Source organism: Hemitrygon akajei, chromosome 13 (genome assembly GCF_048418815.1).
Source record: "Hemitrygon akajei chromosome 13, sHemAka1.3, whole genome shotgun sequence".
In the NCBI taxonomy this organism is placed as follows: domain Eukaryota; kingdom Metazoa; phylum Chordata; class Chondrichthyes; order Myliobatiformes; family Dasyatidae; genus Hemitrygon; species Hemitrygon akajei.
In genome coordinates, this window is record NC_133136.1 from 18,032,366 (window position 1) to 18,058,406 (window position 26,041).

General features: G+C 41.4%; 1 protein-coding gene across 1 annotated transcript in view; it reads right to left on the bottom strand.

Moving 5' to 3' along the window:
* tpgs2 (tubulin polyglutamylase complex subunit 2) overlaps positions 1 to 26,041 on the bottom strand; it is a 40,008-nt gene that overhangs the window by 12,933 nt on the left and 1,034 nt on the right. Inside the window, exons 2-4 of the mRNA XM_073064216.1 lie at positions 17,106 to 17,185; positions 14,962 to 15,049; positions 2,898 to 3,029 (exon numbers count right to left, since the gene is read on the bottom strand). Of these exons, the coding sequence (XP_072920317.1) occupies positions 2,898 to 3,029; positions 14,962 to 15,049; positions 17,106 to 17,185 (300 nt within the window). The remainder of the gene's footprint in view (positions 1 to 2,897; positions 3,030 to 14,961; positions 15,050 to 17,105; positions 17,186 to 26,041) is intronic.

Genomic DNA, 26,041 nt, shown 5'->3' on the forward strand with positions numbered 1-26,041 from the left:
AGGTTCTGGAGCTTTTCGATTAGAACTGTTAAGCTGAACTTTAGTCAATAAACAGCATCCTGAAACAGGTCCGCCGATGCAGACTGGGAGACCATTTCGCTGAACACCTTATGCTCTGTCTGCCAGAGAAAGCAGGATCTCCCAGTGTCCCATTCTGATATGTCAATCCATGGCCTCCTCTACTGTCAAGATGAAGCCACACTCAGGTTGGAGGAACAACACCTTATATTCCGTCTGGGTAGCCTCCAACCTGATGGCATCAACATTGATTTCTCCAACTTCCGTTTATGCCCCTCCTCTACTTCTTACCCCATCCCTTATTTATTCATTAATTATTTCCTTCCTTTTTTTCCCCTCTCTCTGCCCCTCTCACAATCACTCCTTGCCTGCTCTCCATCTCCCTCTGGTGTTCCCCTCCCCCTTTCTTTCTCCCTAGGCCTCCTGTCCCATGATCTTCTCCCTTCTCCAGCTCTGTATCCCTTTTGCAATCAACTTTCTAGCTCTTAGCTTCATCCCTCCCCCTCCTGTCTTCTCCTATCATTTTGGATCTCCCCCTCCCACTTTCAAATCTCTTACTATCTCTTCTTTCAGTTAGTCCTGACGACAGGTCTCAGCCCAAAACGTTGACTGTACTTCTTCCTATAGATGCTGCCTGGCCTGTAACGTTCCACAAGCATTTTGTGTGTGTTTCCTGACATGGGTATTTGTATTGTCTAAGTGATCAAAGGGCGTGTGAAGAGCCAATGAGTTCATGTCCGCTGTAGATCTATTGTGCTGATAGACAAATTGCAGTGGGAAGAGAACATGTCCTGGGTGGTGGGGGTCCCTGATGATGGATGCTGATTTAATAAGGAAGTCAGACATACATGTCAAGAGCAACATCAGGAACATGAGGTGCTAAATGAGTGGCACTATCACTTTTATAAATGAAAAGGATGTTTTGAATAGTGGGAGAGTCTAGGACCATAGGGCATCACATCAGAATACAAGGATGCCACTCTAAAACAGATGACGAGGAAATTCTTTAGCTAAAGGATGGTAAATCCGTGAAATTCATTGCCACAGATGGCTGTGGAGGCCAAGTCATTGGGTATATTTAAAGCAGAGGTTGATAAGATCTTGATTAGTAAGGATGTCATAGTCTACGGGGAGAAGGTTATAGATTGGAGTTGAGAGGGAAACTAAAATCAGCCATGACTGAATGGCGAAGTAGACTCGATGGTCCAAATGACCTAATTCTGCTCATATGTCATGTTCTTGTCATCCAGCACCATGGGCTAACTAAGTGCTTTAGCAAGAGATAATGTAATGGATATGACAACATGATATTGATTATGCTGTTGAATTAGCAATGCAAAGATCTATTAAGACTCAAAACATGCTCTTTTGCAGTTTAGGAAATTAATTCAGACTATTTATTAAATAAATTTATTATAATCATATAGCAATAGCTCATTAAATTCTGGGGAAAAATTTAAGCAAATGATTGATTTACTAATGCCATTTGGCAAAGACATTGTGATATCCTTGATTTGTATGGCTTACACATTCTGTACCCATAACAATTTGGTCAAAGCTTAATTATTCTGGGATTTTCTTGATAATCACTTTTCCCAGTGAGTATCAACCGCTGTTGTTTACCTAGGTTTGCATCTTCCAGCTGACCAAATATTTTAGTGTTATACAGATAGACCACCCATGGAGTAAAAAAATGAAAGGAAATCGCTTCCCAGTTCTCATTCTAGGAAACATACAAGAGATGAAACCTGGTGCAGCACAACAATCTCTCACAAAATAAATGGCAAGCATTTAAAAGATAATCTGGTATGCAATTTGAAAGTGACATTGCATTCCTTTCTATCATGGGAAAAGCTGCCCCCACCATTGAACACATCTACAAAGTGCACTGTTGCCGGAAAGCAGCATCCATCATCAAGAACTCCCACCATCCACAACATGCTCTCTTCTTGCTGCTGCCATTAGGAAAGAGGTACAGGAGCCTAGTTCAGGAATAGTTATTTCCCCTCAACCATCAGGCTCTTGAACCGAAGTTCAAAGTAAATTTATTACCCAAGAACATAAATATCAATAAACTGTCCAAATACAAAAAGAAAAAATAAACAATAAATATCAAGCCAAGAGTTGTAGAGCCCTTAAAAGTGAGTCCATAGGTTGTGGGATCAGTTCATTGTCGGGGTTAGTAAAATTATACCCTCTGGTTCAAGAGCCTGATGGTTAATAACTGTTCCTAAACCTGGTGATGTGGGACTTAAGGCTCCTTTACCTTCTTCCTGATGACAGCAGTGGAGTTATCCCAAAGGGAATAACTTAATTCAACTACACTCACTCCAACACTGAACTGATCCACAACCTACTGGCTCATTTTCAAGGACTCTACAACTCATGTTCTTGATATTTACTGCTTATTTATTATTATTATTATATTTATTTTGTTTTCTTTTCTCTTTTCTGTATTTACACAGTTTGTTGTCTTTTGCACATTGGTTGTTTGTCCGTCTTCATTGAGTGCAGTTTTTCCATGGATTCCATTGTCTTTCTTCATATTTACCCACAAGAAAATGAATCTCAGGATAGTACATGGTGATATCTGTGTGCTTTGATAATAAATTTGCTTTAAACTTTTGAACTTCATGTATTTTCTTTTGGTGTATAAAATGCTAAAAAGATTCTTTATTTAAAAAACTTCTTTTAAAAAAAAAAGGATACCAGTGTGTCTGCATGCTTGAGAATGTTAATGGTGAAAATTAATCACCCTGGCTGTGGGGCTTCAATAGAAACAACTTGTCATTCCACGAGTGCAGCAAGTTACCTGTGCTGAGACAGTATCCATGCAGCACCTCCTCCCGCACACCCCTGAAATTTTGACACAACAGTACCTTCATCATCTGTATCACTTTCCAAATCAGCTAAAGTGGGTGCATTTGGCAAACTGTAAAAAGACGAAGTGCCCAGTCGACAGAGTGCTGAAATGCTGTTGATTACCATTGTTCCCAGTTGCATGTTGCTACCTGTGAAAGAGAAGTTTTATTAAATCAGATAAAATAAAAATCACTTAGACAATTTATCAAGTGGCACAACAGGTTTCAATAGTACCAGCTTTATAATCTACTTATACCATTGTGGAAAAATGAAAATACTAGATTCATGCCTCTTTGAAAAAAAGTTAGCAACACTAAAACTACAAAGTAATTGTATTTGTTGATATTTTTAAGCAATTCATAGCTATTTTTCATATTATTGGCATTTGCAGATTAATATGGAAAACAAGAATGGTCAGTAGTTTTGCCAACTTCATTAAGCCATCAAGCAGATCTACAGCCATCCTTTGTTCAACAGAGAATTAGTTCCGTTTTCCTTTTCATCAAAACTTCAATCTAAATAATCTCCCCAAGATCCACAAGCCTGACTGTCCAGGTAGGCCCATAGTTTTGGCCTGCTCCTGCCCCACCGAACTCGTATCTGCCTACCCGGACTCTATTTTGTCACCCATAGTTCAGTCCCTCCCCACCTACATCCGGGATGTATCCCATGACCTCCACCTATAAACATATAACAATTACAGCACTTAAACAGGCCATCTCGGCTCTTTCAGTCCGTGCTGAACGCTTACTCACACCTAGTCCCACTGACCCGCACTTAGCCCATAACTCTCCATTCCTTTTCTGTCCATATACCTATCCAATTTTACTTTAAATAACAATACCCAAACCTGCCTCTATCAGTTCTACTGGAAGCTCATTCCACACAGCTACCACTCTCTGAGTAAAGAAGAGAAAAAAAAACCCTAGTCAAGAGGAAGGTTATGAAAGTACTCGATAAAAGGTCCCCAGACCTTATGGAACTTTAGATCCGAATTAAGAACTGAATAATGAATTTTTTCGAGGTCCAAGCAGGCCATAATGTCGTTAAGCCATTGCGCATGAGTGGGCGGGGCAACATCTCTCCATCTAAGGAGGATCAAGCGTCTTGCCAGGAGAGAGGCAAAGGATAGTATTCGGCATTTGGTCGGACCCAGACATAAATCTGTCTCGCCCCAAAAACTGAACAGAGCAATTAAGGGGTTAGGTTCTAGGTGCTGATTCAGAATACCCGATAATGTAGTGAAGACATCTTTCCAGAATTTCTCCAAGCTAGGACAGAACCAGTACATATGGATGAGAGAGGCCTCGCCCCTCTTGCATTTATCACAGAGTGGACGAATGCCAGGGTAGAATCGAGATAGTTTAGATTTAAACATATGGGCTCTATGAACAATCTTAAACTGTAAAAGGCAATGGCGAGCACAAAGGGAGGTTGAGTTAACCGATTTGAGAACTGAGTCCCAGCTCTCCTCGGATAAGGAGATATTTAAATCCTGCTCCCAGGCCATTTTAATTTTATCCACAGGGGCCCGTCGTAAGGCTGCTAGTTTATCTCGGATAATTGATATTAAACCTTTACCTAGTGGATTAATGGAAAGAAATAGGTCCATAGCATTTTTCGCAGGCATTTCAGGAAAGTTAGGAATTAAAGGAGCAGTAAAGTGTCAGATTTGGAGATATCTGAAAAAGTGAGCGTTAGGCAGGTTGAACTTAACGGAGAGCTGCTGAAAAGAAGCGAAGCGATTATCAATGAAGAGATCTTCAAAATGTCTAATGCCCTTCCTGTACCAAACATGGAATGCTGAATCGTACGTAGTAGGTAAAAAAAGGTGATTATGTGCAACAGGGCTAGAAACGGAAAACCCCTGGAAACCATAGCATTTCCTGAACTGAGCCCATATACGCAAAGTGTGTCTAACCAGAGGATTAACTATTGATCTGGGCAGATTGCTAGGGAGTGCAGAGCCAAGAAGTGCAGATATAGATAATTCTTTAGTGGAGCTCAACTCCATTGCCACCCAGTTAGGGCACTTGGGTTGACCGTGGAAGAAAGACCAGAAGGCAGCACAGCGTATATTAGCTGCCCAGTAATATAAGCGAAAGTTAGGTAAAGCCATGCCACCCTCTTTTTTAGATCTTTGGAGGTGGATTTTATTAATTCTAGGGCGCTTATTCTGCCACAGATATGACAAAATAATAGAGCCTAAGGAATCAAAAAAAGATTTAGGAATAAAAATTGGGGTAGATTGAAATAAGTATAAAAATTTGGGGAGAACATACATTTTAACAACATTGATATGACCTACCAAGGACATAGATAGAGGTGACCATTGTACCAGACTCTGTTTTATAGCATATGAAAGATTGACAAAGTTTTCACGAAAGAGATCTTTAAACTTCCTTGTGACTGTAATTCCAAGATAAGTAAATTGATTATGGACTACTTTAAAAGGGAGATCACAAAATATTAGTTCTTGTGCTTCTTTATTAATTGGGAAAAGTTCACCCTTATGTAAGTTGAGTTTATAGCCAGAGATCTGGCTAAACTGGTCAAGAAGTGAAAACATTAGAGGTAAGGATGTAGACAGATTTGAGAGAAAGAGTAATAAGTCATCAGCATAGAGAGAAACTTTATGCTCAACACCCCCTCTCCAAATCCCGGTCAATTCAGGACAATTTCAAAATGCTATCACCAGAGGTTCTATAGCCAAATCAAAGAGAAAGGGACTTAAGGGGCATCCCTGACGGGTGCCACGTTTGAGATTAAATACTTGGGATTTCTGAAAATTAGTTAGAACAGAAGCAGTAGGACACAGGTACAGCAATTGGATCCAAGAGATGAAACTTTGGCCGAGGTCAAATTTTTCTAAGACTGCAAAAAGGTAGTTCCACTCTATACGATCAAATGCTTTCTCCGCATCAAGGGAGATAACACATTCAGGAGTCCCAGTTGGAACTGAGTATAAAATATTAAATAGACGCCGAATGTTAAAAAAAGGGAGACGGTTTTTAATAAAGCCTGTTTGGTCATCAGAGATAATGGAGGGAATAATGGTTTCTAATCTATGAGTCAACACTTTAGCTAAGATCTTTACATCAACATTGAGCAGAGAGATCGGCCTGTAATAGGAACACTCTGTTGGGTCTTTGCCCTTTTTTAAAAGAAGAATAATAGATGCCTCATTGAAAGAGGGTGGCAATTTGCCGTAATTAAACGAGTCAGATAATACTGAAAGTAACTGAGGAGAAAGAAGTGAAGAGAATGATTTATAAAATTCCACAGGGAACCCATCAGGTCCAGGAGATTTCCCTGAGGACAGTGCAGAAATTGCAAAAGATATTTCTTCTGATGATATAGGCGCATTGAGTTTGGCTTTGAAATCAGATGAAAGTGAGGGGATATTCAGATTCTGTAAAAATTGATCCACAGAGATATTGTCATTCAGAGATTCAGAGGAATAAAGCCGAGAATAAAATTTTTTAAATGCGTCATTAATTTCTAAATGATCCGATGTAAAATCTCCTTTCTCCTTCCGGATCTTTGTAATATGCTGTTTGGCTTTGGAACGCCTCAGCTGATTGGCTAGGAATTTACCAGACTTATCCCCATGAATGTAAAAGCGGCTCTTGCTTTCGAGAAGTTGGCGTTCGACAGGTTGAGTGGACAGAAGGTTAAATTTAGTTTGGAGTTCAACGCGCTTCTTGTATAATTCAGGGTTCTTAGTTTGGACATATATTTGATCCAAATCTTTAATCTGGTTAATGAGGTCTGCTCGATCTGCACGGGATCTTCTATTGAGATTTGCTGTGTAAGAGATTATTTGACCCCTCAGATATGCTTTCATGGCATCCCAGACAATCTGGGATGGCACTTCAGGTGATGTATTAGTGTTAAAATAAAAGGTTATCTGATCCTTAATAAATTTTACGAAATCATCATCCGATAATAAAGTTGAATCGAACCGCCAGTGTTTGTTCCTCTGAGGGAGACCGGGAAAGTTCAGAGAGAGGGTAACTGGGGCATGGTCAGAAATCAGTATACTCTGATAGTCACAAGAGTGGGCAAATGGGATAAGTTGGTTATCGAGTAACAAATAGTCAATTCTAGTGAAGGTATGGTGAACATGTGAGAAAAAAGAATAATCTCCCTCCGTAGGATGGAGGAAACGCCATATATCAGAGATACCAAAATTAGAGAGAAACGATTGAATAGCTAAGGCAGATTTAGTAGGTGATCTGGTAACAGAGGACGATCGGTCCAGTTTAGGATCCAACCAACAGTTGAAGTCACCACCCAGTATAAGAGAGTATGAGTTTTGGTCTGGTAGTGAGGAAAAAAAACGTTCAAAAAAGTTAACATCATCAAAGTTGGGGGCATACAGGTTTGCTAGTGCAACTTTAGTGTTATATAGTTTACCAGAAACAATAATAAAACGGCCATTTGTATCAGATATTTTATTATGGAGTTCAAAAGGAATATTTGAGTTAATAAGAATGGAGACTCCCCTAGCTTTAGCGGCAAAGGATGAATGAAAATGCTGACCCGCCCACTTTGACAGAAGCCGGGAGTTATCAAAACAACGAATATGAGTTTCTTGGAGGAAAGCAATGTCAGCTTTGAGTTGTTTAATATGTGAGAATACCTTCCTCCTTTTAACAGGGTGGTTCAATCCCTTTACATTCCAGCTCACGAATTTAAGTGCACTAGCCATTATCAATTACTAATGCATAAAAAGCAGCAGGCATATAAAAAGTCAAGCAGTACAATAGCAGTCTGGGAGCAGAGATGTAAACATAGATTCGTAAGGTCAAAATATAAACATGTCCTAAGCAATAAAGAGATGTTGGAACTGGAAAACCCACCCCACCCGCACAACCCAAAACTAGACGGCTACCAAAACAAGTAGCTAGCTCTACCAAAAAAATTAACCCAAATACAACTTCCAGATCTGTGTCATTAACAACAGTTCCGTATAAATACTATAGCAAATAATAACTAGTTTATGCACTAGAAAACATAACTACAGATTAGAACACCTTCTGCAGAAATATAAAACTTAATACAGAGAAAATCGGAAGAAAACCAAAACTAACCTACCCGCAAAAAATTATAGAAGAATAAAGTACGAGAAAGGGAAAAAAAAGGTAAGAAGGTAAAAGAAAAAAGAAGAGGAAGGGGAGAATTATAAATTCAAGACGAGTATTTATCAACCATTTACAGAGAAGGGAGAAAAAAATTCAGAGATTAGAAAAAAGGGGTGAAGAAAAGAAAAAGATAAAATAAATAAATATTTAAAACAAAGGAAAAATAAATCAGCAGTTGAACTGTGAACCAACAAACAGGGAGGCCTTCACTAAAGACTTCGAACCTCCAAAACAAGTTAGAATTAGTCGTAGAACTCTGTAGGTAAAGTTATACAAGAATAAAAATAGATTACACACACACCAAATCCCGGGAGAGATTGTCAACAGCCCTTAAAGTTTCAATGAATAATGTCTGAGTGATTCAAGTGAATTCCGAGTCCAGAGAAAGTAATTTTACTACGAGGAGTACTTATCCACCATTTTAGGAGGTCCGATCAGATTCCGAAGCTGACTGGACAGCCGGAAGACTTGCCACAAACGCATCAGCTTCCTTCGCTGATTTGAACCACTTGTATGTCCCGGTATTAAGCTTGATTCGTAGATCGACAGGGTTACGAAGGGAAGGTTTGAAACCACGATCAAAAAGCACTTTCATTGCACCTTTAAACTCAGCGCGCATCTTTAAGGTCTGGGGTGCAAAATCTTCCACAAAGCGAATGGTTGTATCCTTGAAAGGAAGAGACCCCCTGCGACGCGCCTCTACGATCAGACTGTGTTTTACCTGGTATTGATGGAAACACAAGATTACTGGTCGCGGGCGGGAGCCCAGAATTCCGGGGGGAACGTAAACTCTGTGTGCCCGTTCGAGCTCGGGCGGCTTCGGAAGCAAATCTTTCCCGAATAACTCACAGAGAAACTCGGCGAAAAACTTCACGGTTGATCCCTTTTCGGTCGCCTCTGGCAATCCCAGAATTCTGATGTTACAGCGTCTATTGCGATTTTCGAGATCCACCATTTTGGAGAGAAGTTTGTTGGATTTTTCCTCCAAGCTGGAACAGAGAGTCTCCAAGTATCGAACACGACTTTCTAAATCTTCAGAAGTCGAATCGATGCGAGATAAGTGTTCAGCATGTTTGTCCACTTTATCGTTAATCTGATCCAGTTTGTCTTCTAACTGTTTGAAAGCGGTTTTAAATTCCTTTAAGATTTCGTCTCGGAGCTTTCCAAGCGCAACCATCGTCTCGTCCGACGGGGTCATAGCTTCTTTTCTCCCGGATTTAGAACTCTTGCTAGACATTGTAAGTTAGATATATTCACAGGCAAGTAAGAGATACCGAAATAATTCCGAACTAAGGTTTAAAAAATGGAGACATTTAGTGCAAAGATAGCGACAGTAATGGAACAAAAGTTCGGAGCAGCTAAACAATCGCCATCTTACCGGAAGTCCCGAGCTCGTCAATTTTATCGACTTTGCTTCTAACTTTCACCCAGCCCTCAAATTCACTTGGTCCATCTCGGACACTACCCTCCCCTTTCTCGATCTCTCGGTCTCCATCTCTGGAGACAGACTGTCCACTGACATCTTCTATAAACCCACTGACTCTCATAATTACCTCAACTATACCTCTTCCCACCCTGCCAAATGTCAAAATGCTATTCCCTATTCCCAGTTCCTCAATCTCTGCCGGATCTGCTCCCAGGATGAGGCTTTCCGTTCCAGGACATCTCAAATGTCCTCTTTCTTTAAGAATCGTGGTTTCCCTTCTGCCGTCATCAATGATGCCCTCACCCGCATCTCCTCTTTTTCCACACTTCGGCCCTCACCCCATGCTCCCATCACCAAAACAGGGACCGTGTTCCCCTTATCCTCACCTATCACCCCACCAGCCTCCGGATCCAGCATATTATCCTCCGCAACTTCCGCCACCTTCAACAGGACCCCACCACTAAGCACATCTTTCCCTCTCTACCCCTCTCCGCTTTTTGCAGGGATCATTCCCTCCGCGACTGCCTGGTCCACACATCCCTCCCCACAGATCTCCCACCTGGCACTTATCCCTGCAAGCGTAAGTGCTACACCTGTTCTTACACCTCCTCTCTTACCACCATTCAGGGCCCCAAACAGGCAACACTTCACTTGTGAGTCTGTTGGGGTAATCTATTGCATCCGGTGCTCCCGGTGCGGCCTCCTCTACATCGGTGAGACCCGGTGCAGATTAGGGGACTGCTTCGTTGAACACCTCTGCTCCATCTGCCACAACAGACAGGATCTCCCAGTTGCCACCTACTTCAACTCTGCTTCACATTCCCATTCGGATATGTCCATACATGGCCTCCTCTACTGCCTTGATGAGACCAAACTCAGGATGGAAGAGCAACACCTCATATACCGTCTGGGTAGTCTCCAGCCCCTTGGTATGAACATCGAATTCTCCAACTTCCAGTAATTCCCTCCCTTTGCCTTCCCCCATCCCACTTTCATTCTGCCTCCTCTTCCAGCTGCCCATCACTTCTCTCATGATTCTGTCTTCTACTACCCATAGTGCTTTCCCCTTACATTCCTTCTTCACCTCTCCTGCCTATCCCCTCCCTGCATCCTCTCCTCCACCCCTTGATCTTTCTTCTGATTGGTTTTTCACCTGGCACCTTCTCACCCTCCCCCCACCTTCTTTGTAGGGCCCCTGCCCCCTCCTCCTTCAGTCGTGACGAAGGGTCTCAGCCTGAAACGTTGACTGCTCGTTTCCATGGATGCTGCCCGACCTGCTGAGTTCCTCCAGCTTGTTTGTACGTGTTGATTTGATCACAGCATCTGCAGTGTACTTTGTGTTTAAATAATGCAGGATTTTGATTAAGAAAAGGGTTGATGGACCTACAGTAAAGTAATTCGATACAGAGTATCTATCATCAGGACATCCTATCCCAAGCATTTCACAGGCAATGGATTAATTGTAAAATATGGTCAGAAGTAGTTACATGATCAGAGCAGACAGTTTATACAAGTTGCAAAATTGAGGCCAGAATCTTAAGTGTTTATGAAAATTGTATTTATGTAGCATAGTTAATGCTACTAAAAGGCATTTTATAGTATTGTGAAGTGTATGTTAGCTGGTTGGTGGCATAGTAGCATCTGCACTGCACTACACTTTGAGGTGAGCAGTCCTGGGTTCAAATCTGGCTGGTTCCTTCCACGCTTTCCATTGTGCTGGGTTGAGCATTGAAAAAGAAAAGGACAATTGCTAAAAGAAATGGCAAGGTTGCCGCCTGATGTGCAATAAGGTAGGGAGAAGAACAACGACAACTAAGTGTACAATATATTGAATGGCTTAATTAAAAATTCAACTTTTGGCTGGATCTAAAAGGAGATGGAAAACTAGGGTGATTTCCGAAACATGTGACTCAAATGAAAAATGGCATCGGCTGGATACGTGAAGCAACTGATGTTGGGACTGCTGGAAGTCGTTATAGAAATAGAATGAAATTGCTTAGAGGTTTAAAAAAAACAAGAATAAAAACACATTAGCCCAATTCACAATAATAATTTAGCATGGAAGCAGATACAAGCCAATCATAGAGTTGCTCTCACACTTCTGCATCATTGAAATCTTCATCACCAGTATAACCTTTACTTAATCTGACCTGTTATTCCAGCTTCTGACCTACATTTTTAAGTCTATGCAGTATGATAACTGTTTTAGCCTAGTACCTATGCCAAGTACCAGACCTGACCTCAAGTCAAGTCAAGTAGCTTTTTTTTTTAAATCATTTCGACCATAAACTGCTGTACACAGTAAAGACGAAACAATGTTCCTCCAGGACCATGGTGCTAAATGAAACAACACAAAACTAGACTAGACTATGTGAGACAACTCAAGGCTACACTAGACTACATAAAACAGTACAAAAACTACTCTAGACTACAGACCTACACAGGACTACATAAAGTGCATAAAATAGTGCAGGGCAGTACATTAATTAATAAATAATTAATAAACAAGACAATGGGCACAGTAGAGGACAAATTTCAATATAATAATAAATGATGTAGATGTCAGTCTAGACTCTGGGTATTGAGGAGACTGATGGCTTGGGGGAAAAAACTGTTGCACAGTCTGGTCGTGAGAGCCCAAATGCTTTGGTATCTTTTGCCAGATGGCAGGAGGGAGAAGAGTTTGTGTGGGGGTGCGAGGGGTCCTTCACAATGCTGTTAGCTTTGCGGTTGTAGTGTGTAGTGTAAATGTCTGTAATGGCGGGAAGAGAGACCCCAATGACCTGTCTTTAGTTGTCAGAATTACCTAGAAGTTTGAGATCATCATGGAAAGCAAAGATGACCTGTTTTCTTAAAATCAGCTGACAATTCTGACCTCACCTCCAGTAAACATGAGCTCCTGAACTGTTAAGATTGAGATCAGCCTTTTATTTGCCTCAGCCATATTCATCTCTTCTTCTCTTCCACTAAGCTGAACCTCCCACAATTCTTGTTTGTACCCTAGCCCCTAGAAAAAGCGAAGGACACCATAGAGGAGAAAATAGTGTAAAAGAGAAAACTGCAAACAGATACAAGTCCCAGGCTGGCACGATAGCATAGTGGTTAGCACAATGTTTCATAGTACAGGTCACCCGGGTTCAATTCCTGCCACTACCTGGAAGGAGCTTGTACATCCTCCCCTTCTTGGCGTAGGTTTCTTCTGGATGTTCCGGTTTCCTCCCACAGTCCAGAGACCGGTTGGGAGGTTAATTGGTCATTGTAAATTGTCCTATGATTAGGCGAGGATTAAATTGGGGGAATATTGGGTGGCTTGAAGGCCTGGAAGGGTCTATTCTGCACTGTATAATCAATAAAATGTTTTTCTTCAGTCAAATTAAATTTTAAAATATTATATTAAAAATATGGAAGTCAGCAACCTAACGTAAAAATGTTTGAGTGCAGGTGAGGAACAGACAAAGAAGAAATAGATTGAGTTTCAGGATACTCCCATTTTTGGCCTTTGCCATCATTGTGTAGGAGACAGAATTGAAGGTTAGCATTTGGCCAGCTTTATAATACAAATATAATAAAATGTATTTATGTAGCATAGTTAATCCTACTTAAAGGCATTTTATAGTATTGTTAAGTGGATGTTAGCCGGCTGGTGGTGTAGGAGCATCTGCACTGGACTTTGAGGCAAGCAGTCCTGAGTTTCAATCTGGCTGGTTCCTTCCACACTGTGCTGGGTTGAGCGTTGAGCTAGCAACTCAAGAGTAGTAAAAAATAAAAGAGTCAAATGTCAAAAGAAATGGCGAAGTTGCCATCTGATGCTCAATAAGGTGGGCAGAGGTTGTGATGGTTGGAGGTCAATCACATCCTCAGGACATCACTGCAGGAGTTCCACAGGGAAGTGTCCACAGGGAACCAAGCATCTTTAGCTGCTTCATCAATGACCTTCCTTACATCATAAGGTCAGAAGTGGGGATGTTTTGCAGATGACTGCACAATGTTCTGCACCATTCATGGCTCCTCAGATAGTGAAGCAGTTCATACCAAAATATAACAGTACCTGGACAATATCCAGGCTTGGGCTGACATGTGGCAAGTAACATTCGAGCCATGCAAGTGCCAGCAGTGACCATCTCCATGAAGAGAGGCTCTAACCATTGTCCCTTGACATTCAATGGCATCACCATCACTGAATCCCCCACTATCAACATCCCGGGGGTTACCATTGACAGAAAACTGAACTGGTCCAGCCATATAAGCACTGAGGCTACCAGAACAGGTCAAAAGCTAGGAATCTTGTGGTGTGTAACTCCCAAAAGCCTGTCCACCATCTACAAGGCTCAGGTCAGTAGTGTAATAGAATACTCGCCACTTGCCTGGATGAGTAAAGCTCCATCAATACTCAAGAAGCTTGGCATCATCCAGTATAAGTCAGCCCACTTGATTGGTACCCCTTCCACAAGCATCCAGTCCCTCCACCATTGACAAGCAGTTGCAGCAGTGTATACTATCTACAAGATGCACTGCAACAACACACCAAAGTTCCTAAGACAGCAGCTTCCAGACCCACGACCACTATCACCTAGAAGGACAAGAACAGCAGATACTTGGGAACACCATCACTTGGAAATCCCCCTCCAAGTCACTCACCATCCCGACTCGGAAACACATCACTGTTCATTCATTGTCGCTGGGTCAAAATCATGGAATTCCTTCCCTAACAGCACTGTGGGTGTACCTACACCTCAGGGACTGCAGCAGTTCAAGAAGGTAGCTCATCTTCACCTTCTCCAGGGCAACAAGGGATGGGCAGTAAATGCTGGCTTAGCTGGCGACGTTCACATCCCATAAATGAATAATAATAGAAAAAAATAATTGTTGGGTGATAGGGTTTAGCTTATGGGGCCTCACTTCATACTGAACAATGCAAGTGACAAATAAGTCTTTCAATCCTTAATACTTGGTTGGCTTTGAACTTGCATCTCAGATGAAAGTTGAACTAACAAAGCCTATGTGATACTCATTCCAGTTTTTAACACTATGGGGTCAAATCCTTCTCAGACTTGACCCCATCAGCAGGTTAAGATGGATTATTTTTTTTAGGAAGCTTTTAAATAACAGGATATGCAATTTTTACCACTTTATAAAGTGTTATTAAAATTTTTAATCTTACATTAAAAATCTTTTCTGTTTTAAATAGTTATGTTCCAAGTGAAATAGACTTCACAAGTTTCTCAAATTATAACGACACTCTTTTGTTTATTGAAACACTAAAATGTATCACGTTTTAGGAAAATATAATTTTAATAGGACAAGATTGCATCAGAGGTTTTCACTTTAAATGCAAGCAAGATAATTGATAAAAAGAAGACAATTTCTGATATAAGATTTCTTTACAATCTAGTACAATGAGCCCAGTGTCTAATCACACTTCACCTAACTAGTATAAATAATTCTGGTGCAATGCCATGGAAGATTGAACAGAAGAATGGAAAAAGAAAAATGACACAATACTCTTACCATCAAACTTGATACTCCAGGTCATCAAAAAGCCATCAGTCATTAGGTAAAAGTTCCTCAGATCCTCTGGGAGTGCACAGCAGTTCTTCTGTGAACAAAAGCACTGAATTGTTCAGGTGTAAATTTAAGAAAATGCTTATTTCAGGATTGTTCATACAAAACTGATGAAATAAGTATTTTCTTATTATTCATTTATTTAAAAAGTTTAATATATTGCTCTCCAAGTTGCTGGCTAAAATTACATTACATGCCCCTAAAACTAGAACATGCAAATGCTTATGATAAGGTGAAGGCTATACCATTTTATGACAACAAAAGTGGCATGCGAAATAATGCATAATTCATTATTTCAAGGATGCCAGAGAAGTCAAAAATTCTTCTTTGTTACATAACAATACAAAAAGCGCTGGAGGATTACTGTGTCAGGCAGCAGTGATGGAGGGAAATGGACAGTCAACATGTTGGGTCAAGATCCTTCATCTAATCTGGTTTCAGATTCCAGCATCTGCAGTCTCTAGGGTCTCTGCTTTATTACATGAAATTCTAATATTTAATCCAAATTTTGTAAAAGCCATAAACCTGCAGCATTTCAAAAATATTTTGCCCATTTATTCCACAATTAAGGAATAACATAATGGAATTGAGTGCATTAGTGGAGTGCCAAATGGGAGTTTAGTCACTGGGTGTCAATAAAAGGATGGAATAAAAGGATACATTGTATGGACTTACAATCAATAATAACAGTTCTAACAGCTTTCAATCTGTTCATGCACACCCTCACCTCTATCTTTCATATTCACGGCCCCATTAAGACCATCATTCCCTCTTCCCCTTCCCACTGAGGCATTCATTCAAAATCAAAATATTAAGGATGCTGGAAATCTGGAGCAAAATCAGGAAATGCTGACTGAAATGGTATTGTATTTATTTTTAGCATTTTGTTTTTCTGAATTTATTGTCAGATCTGGATGGAACACAAAGCATTATTGAATACTATCTGCAGCTGCCTTACTGTTCACTGTTCAAAAATTATTTTGAAGTACAAGGATAGTTCACAACTTTACACTGCCGCAGCCTTATTTACCCTTGGTTCCAAAAAGTATAATCTTGAGGTAAATAATTGCTGAATTTGAAAAGTACAGATGGTTTCAATTAATATGATTGCACAGAGTGTGACAAAATGATGTTGGCATGGGAAAAAGTCTTCACAACAGTCAACTGATAGTATTAGGTTCAGATCGAAATGACTGAAATAAATGCTTAGCTTATCATTTAAAGAAAGCCGATAATGCTGTTATAATTAGCTCCTGAAATGAGGGAAATGTGAATCAAGGCAAAAGTCAGGAAGTTATGTGGCAGCTTTAGAGAACTCTAGTAGGTTGCATCTGGAGTATTACATATCGCTCTAGTTGCCCCATTCTCGGGAGAGTGTCAAGGCTTAGGAGAGGGTGCAGAAGAGGTTTAACAGGATGTTGCCTGGATTAGAGGACATGTGCTATAGAAGAGGTTGGACAAACTTGGATTGTTTTCTCTGGAACGATGGAGGCTGAGGGAAGATCTGATAAAGGTTGATAAGATCATGAAAGGCATAGAGTAGACAGACAGTATCTTTTTCCCTGGGTTGAAATATCCCAAGGTTGCATTTAACACAAGCAGGGGTAAGCTCAAAGGAGATGTGAGAGCAAGTTTCTTTTTTTACTCAGAATGGTCGTGGAGGCAGATAAATTTGAGACTTTTAAGAGATGTTTAGATAGGCACATGAATGTGAGAAAATGGACATTGTGAAGGCAAAAGAAATTAGTTTAGTTAGTCATTTAATGACTAATTTAATTGCTTAGGCATAAAATTGTGGGCTGAAAGGTGTGGTCCTGTGCTGTACTGTTCTATATTCTATATCTTTATATTGGAAGTTAGCAAAGAACCTCAATAAGACAGGTAGAACAAGACAAGATGTTTAACGGAAACAAAAAAATTGCCAAATGATTATGTGGACAAGTTAAGGTGTGATCTGATTTAAGAGCAACAGCAGCATTTTGAAGGCATAGTCAGGATAATTGGTGGGGGGTGGCTTCATTTAGAAGGTGGAGTCATTATGATAATTAATCCTTTGGCACAATCTCCCATAAAGATTTAAAATTGTTTACCTGTTCCCATGAGACAATCATATGGCGCTCTGCTGGCTCCTTTTCTACATATTTAACTTCCGTCACACCAGGTCGACTTTCTAAATTAAAAGAAACAAATATAGTTGTCAACTAATTATTGGTTTTTGAATGGGTCCCTGTCATTGTCGAATATGATAGACAACTTCCATTAGAATTCATTCAATTTAGATGTCTTTATTTGGGTGAGGTAGAGTAGATAGCTGTTAATGAACTTATCCAGCACTAACACAAAGTCAGAGTTGTACAACACAGAAATGGGGCCCTCTGACTCACCACTTCCATGCCAATGTATACTAAGCCTAATTACCTGCATTAGGATCTTATCTCTCTATATCTTGCCTATTTAAGAGTCTGTCTAAATGCCTCTTAAGCATAGTAATTACATCTGATTCCACCAGCATGTCTGACAGAGTTTCTCAGATTATCAACCATTATAGGTGTAATAAAGAAAACTACTCAAAAGTTAAGTACTCTCAAACTCATCAAGTGCCTTGCCCATTTCCTTAGGAGGTAAAGTAGCATTAGGACAAGGACTGTTAGGTTTGGAAACAGGTTTCTCCCCCGGTAGTGGTACTGAACTCCCTGTCACTACCCAGGTCTCATCATGTTACACCGATAACTTTTTAAACTTCTGTTGTAAATGCACCTCATGCTAAATGTTAATTTTTTGGAATATATTTTATTATTTGTCAATTTATTTGTGGTAATATTACTTTGTGTTGTGTGTGTGTGTCAGTTATATGCACTGTATTGTGCACTTTGATCTAAGAAAATGTTGTTTCATTTGGGAGTATACATGTGTATGTTTGAATGACAATAAACTCGAACTTGGGCTCCAGGCTTAAATTCCCTCCTTAGACTTTGAGTGCTCTTACCTTTTCTCTTGTTATCTTTGTTTTTAAATAGATAATGTTCAGGGAATCCCTTTAATCCCACTTGCTAAGGACATTTCATGGCTTTTTTAACTTTCCTGATTCTGTTTAATTTCTCTCTGGCTTCCTTTGTATCCCTTAATGGCCCTGTCCAAATTCAGCTTTCTAAACCTTACATATACCTACTGCAATTATCATTCACCATCTCCACACCCTAACTCTAAAATGGAAATTAGGTAAAAGTTTGTTTTATTTTTAATAAGGATATAGATGTTGATGTTATATTGTGGTTGTACTATAATATACTAAGGCTGTATATTCTTAAGGAACATTTTTGGAAAATTAAACCAATACTTTAAAAAAATGGTTGATTATAGGCACTTGTCAATGGAGTTTAATTCAAATAATTGGGAGGTGCTGCATTTTGCTATGACAAACCAGGGGAAGACCTGTACAGTAAATGCTAGGGTCCTGGGAAATGTTAAACAACAGAGAGAGAAAGGGGTGCAGAAGCCATCTTCTGCACAGGTCCTTAAAAGAGACTACACAAGGATGGTGAAGAAGGTGCTTAGAATGCTTGCCTTCAGTGATGAGAATATTGAGTATAGGAGTTGGAATGTGATGTTATGGCACTACAAGAGGTTGGTAAGGCCACAGAATAGTGCATAAAATTTGGGTCAATTTACTACAGGGAGGATGTCATTAAATTGGAGAGGTTGCACAGAAAGAGTTACAAACTGAACTGCGACCGCAAGACTTGAGTTACAAGGACCGGCTACTCCATTACCTCTATCATATCCCTCTGTACCCCTCCTTCTTCCCTTTCTCCCATGGTCTACTCTCCATTCTTATCAGATTCCTTCTTCACCAGCCCTTTACCTTTCCTGGCTTCACCTGTCAATTTTTAGCTAATCTTCCTTCCCTTTCTCCCACTTTTTACTCTGGTGTTTTCCCCCTTCCTTTTCAGTCCTGAAGAAGGGTCTTCGCCCAAAATGTCGACTGTTTATTCTTTTCCATAGATGCTGTCTGACCTGCTGAGTTCCTCCAGCATTTTGTGTGTGTGGCTACTCCGCTGTGTTTGTTACAAAACAGACAAGATGGTGTGATAATATAGGGTCTATGAGATTACTCCAAATAGAAGTAATGATAAGACCATTGACATGAAGAATTAGGCAATTCAGCCCATCAAGTCTGTTCTGCCATTCCTTTATGGTTGATTTATTATCCCTCTCAACCCTTCTCCCCGTAACCTTTGACGTCCTGACTAATCAAGAAACTATCAAATTCTGCTTTAAATATGCCCAATGACTTGGCCCCTACAGCTGTCTTTGGTAATGAATTCCACAGATTCACTATTCACTGGCTAAATAAATTCCTCCTTATCTGTGTTCTAAATGGACATCCCTCTATTCTGAGGCTCTGCCCTCTGATCCTAGACACTCTCACTATAGGAAAAATTCTCTCCTCATCCACTTTGTCCAAGCCTTTCAATATTCAATAGGTTTCAATAAGACTCCCCCCTCCCCCCTCCCCCCATTCTTCTAAACTCTAGGGAGTGCAGGCCCAAAATAATTAAATGTCCACTGAAGATAAGCCTTTCATTTCAGGAATAATTTCTGTAAACTTCCTCCCTACTCTCTCCAATGCCAGCACATCTTCTCTTAGATAAGGAGCCCAAAACTGCTCACAATATTCCAAGTACGGTCTGACCAATGCCTTAACATTACATTCTTGCTTTTACATTCTGGTCCTCTTGAAATGAATGCCAATAATTGCTTTTACCTTCCTTACCACTGACTCTACCTGCAAGTTAACCTTTAGGAAATCCTGCATGAGGACTCCTGTCCCTTTGCACCACTGATTTTTGAATTTGCTCCCCATTTAGAAAATAGTCTATGCCTTTATTCTGTCCAAAGTGCACGACCATACACTTTCCTGCACTATACTCCATCTGCCGTTTCTTTGCCCATATTCCTAATCTGTCTAAATCCTTCTGCAGACTCCTTGCTTGCTCAACACTACCTGCCTCGCCACTTACCTTCATATTGTCTGCAAACCTGGCCACAAAGCCCTCAATTCCATCATCAAAATGATTAAAATATATTGTGAAAAGAGGTCCAAAAACCGGCCCCCAAGGAACACCACTAATAACTGGCAGCCAACCAGTAAAGGTCTCCATTATTCTCACACTTTGCCTCTTGCCTATCAGCCAATTTTCCATTTATGCTAGTATCTTTTCTGTAACACAAAGGGCTCTTATCTTGTTATGCGGCTTCACGTGCGGCACCTTGTCAAAGGCCTTCTGAAAATTCAAGTACACAACATCCACTGACTCTCCAATGTCCATCCTGTTTGTTATTTCCTCAAAGAATTCCAAAAATAGTTTCAACTCTCCCCACCACCTCTAGCAAACCTGACTGCAAGGACATTTATCCCCCTCATGTTCACGTGTAACCTGTCCTTTTCGTGCAGGTCATACCTTCCCCAGAAGAGATCCCAATGAGCCAGAAATCTGAAGACCTGCCCCAATCCCTCAGCCACATAGTCAACTGCCAAATCATCCAATTCTTATCCTCACTGGTGTGTGGCACACAGAGCAATCTAGAAATTACTAACCCGAAGGTCTTGCCTTTCAGCTCACTTCATAACTCCTTACATTCTCTCCTCAGGACCTTTTCTCTTTTCCTTGATACCAATACATAACATGACTTCCAGCTGTTCAGCCTCCCCCTTTAGAATGCCGTGGACCTGATCTGAGATATCTCTAACCTAAGCACCCGGGAGGCAACATACCATCTGGGGGCCTCTTTCACATCCAAAGAATGCTGTCCATTTTGCTCCTCTAACTGTGGAATCTCTTATCACAACTGCATTCCTCTTCTGGGCCACAGAGCCAGCTCAGTGCAGAGACCCGACCGCTGTGTCTTTACTCTGCTTGCTTATTCTCCCCCAACAGCATCCAAAGCGGTATACCTATTCTCGAGGGAAACAGCCACAAGGGTACTCTGCACTCTCCTCATTTCCCCTCCTGATGATCACCTGTGCCCTGCTTCTTAGGTGTAACTACCATCCTGTATGTCCTGTCAATCAAACCCTCAACCTTCCAAATGATCCAGAGTTCATCTTGTTCCAGCTCCAAGTCCTAAACACAGTCTGGATGCACTTTTACAGGCATAGGCATCAGGGACACTGGAGGTCTCCTGCCTTCCCACAAACTGCAAGAGGAGAATTCCACTAACCTGCCAGATTCCCGCCTCTCTAACTGTGCAACAAGAAGAAGAAAATTAAATGGAAAAAAAATCTAACTGCACCCTCTGCCTTTTCTCGTCAAAGTCTGAGTTCCCCAATCTAACACTGGCCCACTCACACAATGTCATTCTGCTTAAACCTAACTTCTTTTTATTAGCCTTAGCCAATCATCTAATTACAGATAGACCAACCTCTCCTCAGGAACTATGTGCGCAAGATGATCATGAGTAGTATTCGCTACCCATCTTGCAAGATTTGTTTATAGAACTAGCTGTTTTCAATATTTCAGTGGCTAACCCTATCTCAAATCATTGTGGAGCACAATGTAGATTCAGGAAATACAGCTACCTGACCGTTAATATTAAACACATGTTCTGTACTTACACTGTCTAGCGTACAACACAGATAGTCTTTGGATCCACCTTATCCATGCCAATCATCAAGAAATAGAAACCGAGAACAGGACAATACAGGTCCTTTGGCCCACAATGTAGTGCCAAACGTACTTATTTTAGAAATTATCTAGGGTTACCCATCGCCCTCTATTTTTCAAAGCTCCATGTATCTATCCAGGAGTCTCTTAAATGACCCTACTGTATCTGCATCCATCACTGTTGCTGGCAGCCCATTCCATGCAGTCACTACTCTGCGTAAAAAACTTACCCCTGACATCTCCTCTGTACCTACTTCCAACACCTTAAAACTGTGCCCTCTTGTGTTAGCCATTTCTGCCCTGGGAGAAAGCCTCTGACTATCCACACGATCAACACCTCTCATTATCTCATATATGTCTATCAGTCACCCCTCATCCTCCATCGCTCCAAGGAGAAAAGGCCGAATTCACTCAACCTATTCTCATAAGGCATTCTCCCCAATCCAGGCAACATCCTTGTGTGTAGAGGAGATTCACTTTCCATAGTTTCCACATCCTTCCTGTAGTGAGGCAACCAGAACTGAGCGCAGTACTCCAAGTGGGGTCTGACCAGGGTCATATATAGCTGTAACAGTACCTCTTGGCTCTTGAACTCAATCCTACGGTTGATGAAGGCCAATGCACCGTAGGCCTTCTTAACCACAGAGTTAACCTGCGCAGCAGCTTTGAGTGTCTTTTGGAATCAGACCCCAAGATCCCTTTGATCCTCCACACTCCCAAGAGTCTTAGAAACATAGAAAACCTACAGGCCCTTCGGCCCACAAAGTTGTGCTGAACATGTCCCTACCTTAGAAATTACTAGGGTTACCCATAGCCGTCTATTTTTCAAAGCTCCATATACCTATCCAAAAGTCTCTTAAAAGAGCCTATCATATCCGCCTCTACCACCGTTGCCGGCAGCCCATTCCATGCACTCACCACTCTCTGAGTAAAAAACTTACCCCTGACATCTTCTCTGTACCTACTCCCCAGCACCTTAAACCTGTGCCCTCTTGTGGCAACCATTTCAGCCCTAGGAGAAAGCCTCTGACTACCCTCATGATCAATGCCACTCATTACCTTATACACCTCTATCAGGTCACTTCTCATCCTCTGTCGCTCCAAGGAGAAAAGGCCGAGTTCACTTAACCTGTTTTCATAAGGCATGCTCCCCAATCCAGGCAACATCCTTGTAAATCTCCTTTGCACCCTTTCTACGGTTTCCACATCCTTCCTGTAGTGAGGTGACCAGAACTGAGCACAGTACTCCAAGTGAGGTCTGACCAGAGTCCTATATAGCTGAATAATTAGTCTTACCATTAATACTATATTCTGCCATCATATTTGACCTACCAAAATGAACCACTTCACATGTATCTGGGTTGAACTCCATCTGCCACTTGTCAGCCCAGTTTTGCATCCTATCAATGTCCCATTGTAACCTCTTGACAGTCCTCCACACTATCCACATCACCTCCAACCTTTGTGTCATGAGGAAATTTACTAATCCATCCCTCCAGTTCCTTACTCAGGTCATTTACAAAAATCATGAACAGAAGGGGTCCCAGGACAGATCCCTTAGGCACTACACTGGTTACCGCCTTCCATGCAGAACGTGATCCCTCTACAACCACTCTTTGCCTTCTGTGGGCAAGCCAATTCTGAATCCACAAAGCAAGGTACCCTTGGATCCCATACCTCCTTACTTTCTCAATAAGCCTTGCATGGGGTATCTTATCAAAAGCTTTGCTGAAATCAATATACACTACAGCTATTGCTTTACTGTCATCAAAGTGTTTAGTCACATCCTCAAAAAATTCAATCAGGCTCGTAAGGCATGACCTGCCTTTGACAGAGGCATGCTGACTATTCCTAATCATATTATGCCTATCCAAATGTTCATAAATCCTGCCTCTCAGGATCTTTTCCATCAACTTATCAACCACTGAAGTAAGACTCACTGGTCTATAATTTCCTGGGCTAACTCTACTCCCTTTCTTGAATAAGGCGAACAACATCTGCAACCCTCCAATCCTCCAGAACCTCTCCCGTCCCCATTGACGATGCAAAGATCATCGCCAGAGGCTCAGCAATCTCCTCCCTCGCCTCCCACAGAAGCCTGGGGTACATCTCATCCAGTCTTATCCAACTTGATGCTTTCCAAAAGCGCCAGCACATCCTCTTTCTTAATGTCTATATGCTCAAGCTTTTCAATTGGCTGCAAGTCACCCCTATAATCACCAAGAGCCTTTTCCAGAATGAATACTTTGCTTCAGTATTCATGTACCTCTGCTATCTCCTCTAGTTCCAGACACACTTTTCCACTGCCAAACTTAATTGGTCCTATTCTCTCACGTCTTATCCTCTTGCTCTTAACATTCTTGTGGAATGCCTTGGGGGTTTTCTTTAATCCTGCTTGCCGAGGCCTTCTCATGGCCCCTTCTGGCTCTCCTAATTTCATTCTTAAGCTCCTTCCTGCTAGCCTTGTAATCTTCTAGATCTCTATCATTACTTAGCTTTTTGAACCTTTCGGAAGCTTTTCTTTTCTTCTTGAAAGGATTTTCAACAGACTTTGTATACAACGGTTCCTGTACGCTACCATCCTTTCCCAGTCTCATTGGAACATACCTATGCAGAACGCCACACAAATATCCCCTGAACATTTGCCACAGTTCTGCCGTACATTTCCCTGAGAACATCTGTTCCCAATTTATGCTTCCAAGTTCCTGCCTGATAGTTTCATATTTCCCCTTACTCAAGTTAAACACTTTCCTACCTTGTTTGTTCCTATCCCTCTTCAATGCTATGGTAAAGGAGATAGAATTATGATCACTATTTCCAAAATGCTCTCTCACTGAGAGACCTGACACCTGACCAGGTTCATTTCCCAATACCAGATCAAGTACAGCCTCTCCTCTTGTAGGCTTATTTACATACTGTGTCAGGAAACCTTCATGAACACACCTAACAAATTCCACCCCATCTAAACCCCTTGATCTAGGGAGATGTCCATCAATATTTGGGAAATTAAGATCTCCCACCACGACAAACCTGTTATTATTACACCTTTCCAGAATCTATCTCCCTATCTGCTCCTCGATGTCCCTGTTACTATTGGGTGGTCTATAAAAAATACCTGGTAGAGTTATTGACTCCTTCCTGTTCCTAACTTCCACTCACAGAGACTCAGTAAACAATCCCTCCATGACTTCCTCCTTTTCTGCAGCTGTGACACTATCTCTAATCAGCAGTACCACACCCTCACCTTTTTTTGCCTCCCTCCCTGTCCTTTCTGAAACATCTAAAGCCTGGGGCTCGAAGTAACTATTCCTGCTCCTGAGCCATTCAAGTCTCTGTAATGGCCACAACATCATAGCTCCAAGTACTGATCCATGCTCTAAGCTCATCTGCTTTGTTCATGATTCTTCTTGCGTTAAAATAGACAAATCTCAAGCCATCGGTCTGAATGTATCCCTTCTCGATCACCTACCTATCTTCCCTCTCACACTGTCTCCAAGCTTTCTCTATTTGTGAGCCAACAGCCCCTACCTCCATCTCTTCAGTTTGGTTCCCACCCCCCAGCATTTCTAGTTTAAACTCTCCCCAATAGCCTTAGTAAACCTCCCTGCCCAGATATTGGCCCTTTCTTGGATTCAAGTGCAACCTGTCCTTTTCGTACAGGTCATAGCTGGCCCAAAAGAGGTCCCAATGATACAGAAACCTGAATCTCTGCCCCTTACTCCAATCCCTCAGACATGCATTTATCCTCTACCTCACTCTATTCCTATACTCACTGTCTCGTAGCACAGGCAAAAATCCTGAGATTACTACCTTTGAGGTCCTGCTTCTCAACTTTCTTCCTAACTCACTGTAGTCTGTTTTCAGGACCTCCTCCCTTTTCCTTTCTATGTTGTTGGTACCAAAACGTACTACAACCTCTGGCTGATCACCTTCCCACTTCAGGGCAAATGGATGTGATCAGAAACATCCCAGACCCTGGCACCTAGGTGGCAAACAACCATCCATGTTTCTTTCCTGTGTCCACAGAATTGCCTGTCCGACCCCCTAACAATGGTTCCCTTCACTGCTGCCTTCTTCCTTTCCCTATCCTTCTGAGCTACAGGGCCAGACTGTGTGCCAGAGGTGCAGCCACTGTTGCTTCCCCTCAACAGTACTCAAACAGGAGTACTTATTGTTAAAGGGGAAGGGTGCGACTATTTGCCTATAGCTCCTCTCTATCACCTCATTTTCCCTGACCAGAGTAAGGTCATTGAGCTGCAGCTCCAGTTCCCTAATGCAGTCCCTAAGGAGCTGCAGCTCGACGCACCTGGTGCAGATGTAGCCTTCTGGGGACTTCCCACATTTGAAACCCAGTGCAGAAC